Source organism: Benincasa hispida, unplaced genomic scaffold (genome assembly GCF_027475165.1).
Source record: "Benincasa hispida cultivar pf3 unplaced genomic scaffold, pf3_genome.v1.1 HicScf1257, whole genome shotgun sequence".
In the NCBI taxonomy this organism is placed as follows: Eukaryota; Viridiplantae; Streptophyta; class Magnoliopsida; order Cucurbitales; family Cucurbitaceae; genus Benincasa; species Benincasa hispida.
Genome location: NW_028325584.1, coordinates 10,474 through 14,794, shown reverse-complemented (window position 1 = coordinate 14,794; position 4,321 = coordinate 10,474). Strand labels below are relative to the sequence as shown.

Here is a 4,321-nt window from a genome sequence, read left to right as displayed (position 1 = left end):
TAAACGCATGGTTGCCTTTGGTTTAATCTCTTTTAAACCTCTACTAACTCAGTCTCATCTCATGCGTTAAGACCAAATGCATGGTTCCTTTTGACTTCAAACTAAGCCAAATTCTACTAGTAAAGGCTTATCTCCAAACTACTCAAGGAAAATCTATTCAACACTTTAGAAATTTCCTTCTCTTCAACATAGGATCTAACTCATACTTAGTTAATTCCCTTTATTACTTACTTAAGTAGAGAAAATGGAAATTCGGGTTTCACACACATCCTCTCCTGACCCAAGATGGGATTTGGTCATAGTTGGACTATGACTTATTTTTCATTAGAGGGATCTGTGGTATTTAAATATTTAAATGTAACCACAAGGGCAAAATGGTAATTTTGGCCTAGCTGTACTTACGAGCAATTTGTAAAGGGTCGCTGCACTGTTAACTGGTTATATCCAATAGACACAAAAATATAGTTGTGGTGCGAAGTGTGCAACTGTCGGTCTTTAGTGGAGTGTCTGACAATTAATGGATGTTGAATAATTTAATTAAAAAGTTTAATTAATTATTCAGGTACTATTGAACCTTCAATCTACAGGTCCATGAGATTCCCTCAGTAGCTCAACAGGGATTAAATGATAATCAATTTTTGGATTAATTTAAATGGTTCAAATTAATTGAGAGAATTAATTATAAATTGAATTAATTTAAATTTAATTATATATGATACAATTACCATAATGTATTTAAACATTATAATATAAAGTTTGTTTGAGAGGAAATAAATATTTGAATATGATTCAAATATTGATTATATGAATTGGATTCATATAACTAAATTTAATATAAATGAGATTTATAATAAATGTCATTAATGAGAAAATTAAACTATAGTTTATATGTTTATATTTGATATAACACACACACACACAAACACACACATTATGATATAATGGTTATCATATAAATATATGTTATGTTTTATTAAAATTATTTTTCATTAATTTGTTTTATTTTTTAAATTAACTTTGGGAGAGAGTTGTAACTCCCTCCTGTTTTTCTCTCTACAACATACGTGATTGGGAGTGGTGCAAAGAGTTGTTACCACCTTCTTTTTCCCTTGAGTTTGACAATACAGAAGACATAAAATTATTTATGAGAAAACTTCTCAACTTCTCTGTTCTTCCCCTCTTCCTTTCTCAAACTTTTTCCCTCTCTTCCAAAGTTCTAAGAGCCCACGATTTCTTCAGAATACAGGAGGCTCTTTTCGTGGTGGTGACCATTGGATCGAGTTTGTTTGTGACAGATCTAGAGAAGGAAAATTCATGAAGAATGTTTCTTCAAGGGTAAGTCTTCTCTCACCCTAATTCCTTTTTCATTTATGTTTGCATGTTGTAAATTTATTACTATACATAACGTTTGTATTCTGTAGTTTTGATTCTGTGAAAATAAATTTTAGATCTATCTCCACACTTCCGCTCAAGGACCTTCAAAGGTTCCTTAAGAAAGTACAAGCTTAGTTGAAAATTTTCATATATATATCATTTTCTAATTTTTCAAAATATATTTGCATTTTTCTATCTATCTATATTATTTTAACTTTTAGGACACTTGAAATTGGTTAAAAAAAACTTAATTCTATCCTGAAAAGATTTATTTCAAGTTTTATTTTTCTCTTAAGTTTTTCAATTATAAAACCAATAGATTTAAGTTTTAAAGAAATGCCGAATATAACTATTAAACAGTGATAAAATTTTATATCTAATATGATACTTATTTTCAACCATTTTAGTTATATAAAAGAGCAATTGAATACAAAATTAAAACTTTAACTTTAAAAGAGTCAATTAGACACAACATCGAGAACTTAAGAACTTATTAAATAAATTTTCAAGTTGAGTGAATTATATATAGATACAGAATTAAAAGTTAAGCTAAACTTCTTAATCATATTATGTAACCCTAAAATGAAGTTTTGGAGCCATCATCGAACCCAGTAGCTTGTAATTTGTATGTTCCACATAACATAATTTGTTGTGTATTTTCTTAATATCGATTCCTTCTACTATGAAGAACTTTTATTTTCTCGAATTTCTTAGAGATCGTGAGACAAATAATGTAATTAATAATTGGAAAGCAACCGATATTCAATAACTACAAACAAATTAGCAATCAAACGATGAATTCAAAGAGAAAGGTGAGTCTTTTTGGACTTCTATTCAAAATCTTTTCATGTCATAGGTTCGTTTTATTTTGAGTGTATTGTAACTTTTTTTTATATATATATTTAATATAATAACTCAAGAAGATCGAGAGAGAAGATAATGATGTTTGGTAATTTTAATTGAAATATCCTTTTTTTAAGCACAACAAGTCAAGTATATAATGACAACAATCGGTTACTTGGTCAAACTAAATCCTTTCAAAACGCATAAGTAAAAAGTCTAGAAAGAAACTAAATAATTTTGAAGATGCAATATAAGGAATAATAAATTATTTTGACAGCATGGTCCATCAAACCAACACTGACAAATAAAACTAAATCATTATGCAAAATAAAATTCTTTAATTGTTACACTTTTTTAATTATGTTTATAAGACATAGAATTTAAGATTAGATAAAGGTATTATGATGTGACCAAAAGGTAAGGACTTCAAATCTTATCTAAGCACCTTTCAATAGGTTCAGTAATCATCTCCTGCGAGAATAGAGGACACCCAGGCAGCGATGTCACAAATATCTCCAAGATCCTTAGCCTTCTTCGGAAGTGTTGACGGTTCTGGTGGTGGTAGATTGAAGGTATCTAAACATCCATTGGCCTCCGTCTTTGCGGTGATAGCTGCATGTTTAAGGACGATATAGCCACCAGTGGCCAACGCTTCTTTGCCTTTTTCTATGCCCCCCAGGGCAAAGTTGAACCGACGTGAGCATTCCGAATATCGTTTATTAAGTTGTGGATTGGTCGTCTTTGTTGCCTCGAGTCGTCGTGCATGGCGGAGACCTTTGATGGCACTCGTATGGGCAAGGCCGAAGGTGTAATCGGCCACGTTTAGGGCGTCCATGCTGCCCATGGGTTTCAGTAATGTCGAACATAAAGAAGAGTTTCTAGTCTTTGGGCAGATGGCCGATGCAATGTTGTTTTCTTGTGTCTTATTTGCATGCAAAAGAACAATGCTAAAGAAAAGAACATAGCAAAAGAAAACTTGGACAGAGCTAAAGACTCTAAGATTGAAATGGGTATTGGAATTGGAATTGGCCATTTTATTTTATTTTTATTTTTACTACTATTTCATTATTGGTGGAGTATTTATATGAGAAATACTAACTGTTGTGGCTATATATGACAAAAGTTTGGAGTTATTGACTTTAGTTGTTCGTATAGTTTTGACTTTTTGATGTGAGCTGTAATGAGTTTTGTTTGTTTGTGTTAAGTTAGCTTTTCTATTTGTATGTAATGGTTGTTTAAATTATTTTATTTTGGTTCAATAAGTTATTGAATTTTAGGTTAGTTTAGTTAAGTTTTAACAAGTATTTATAATCAATAATATATAATATATTGAAAAGTGAGATGTTAGGAAAAAAAATGGACATTCTTGTGTCCTTTTTTAATTCACTAATTTACAAATATGTTATTAAAGATTAATTATAAATATTTCCTAATTTGACTCCTTCCACATGTAATTAAAAAATCATTTCTAATAATGAAGAAAATTGTCACATTCAATTTGTGAAAATGATCTTCCCACATCTATTTGCATAATTTAGGACAATGAAAATTGGTTCGTATGTTTTTACTTTCCTTCTCTACCAAATTTTCATGTGAATTCAGGTCATGTTTATTCTTAGGAAAATATAATAATTAATATTAATCTAAAAAGAAGTCTCATTTGATTACGTTTGTTTGTTCTTGTTTACTTTTGTCATTGTGTAATCGTAATGAAATATGGAGCCTACTTCGAAGTTTATAATCAAAGAAGTATGATTAATTTGATTGTATTTTAATGTTATGTGGGATCTACGGGCCGATATCATTATGGTTATATTATTATTATTGTTGCATTATGAGAAGTATGAATTTTTCATATTTACTGTTATCTTACTATTACAATTAACGTGTAGGTTAAACAATAACGGTAACAATAAATGTGACAAATTCGTAATTTTAAGTAAACATGATAGAAAACAATTCAATTACGTTTACGATTGTAGCTCATTATGATTGATGAAATTCATTACGATTACACCTATTTTTGTTACGGATTAATCACATGACCTCAATTTACTAAGAATATCTTTACAAATTCTTCCTGCTTTCCATGACAAGTTTATTT

General features: G+C 29.7%; 1 protein-coding gene across 1 annotated transcript; it reads right to left on the bottom strand.

The window, feature by feature from the left end:
• Positions 1 to 2,674: 2,674 nt before the first annotated feature.
• On the bottom strand, positions 2,675 to 3,250 carry LOC150031380 (pectinesterase inhibitor-like). Its single transcript, XM_090309059.1, has one exon. The coding sequence runs from the start codon at positions 3,248 to 3,250 to the stop codon at positions 2,675 to 2,677; it is 576 nt and encodes a 191-aa protein (XP_090165185.1).
• Positions 3,251 to 4,321: the final 1,071 nt, after the last annotated feature.

Bases quoted from the DNA above. Each gene is read 5' to 3' on its own strand.
- LOC150031380 (XM_090309059.1), bottom strand. From the start codon at position 3,250: ATGGCCAATTCCAATTCCAATACCCATTTCAATCTTAGAGTCTTTAGC.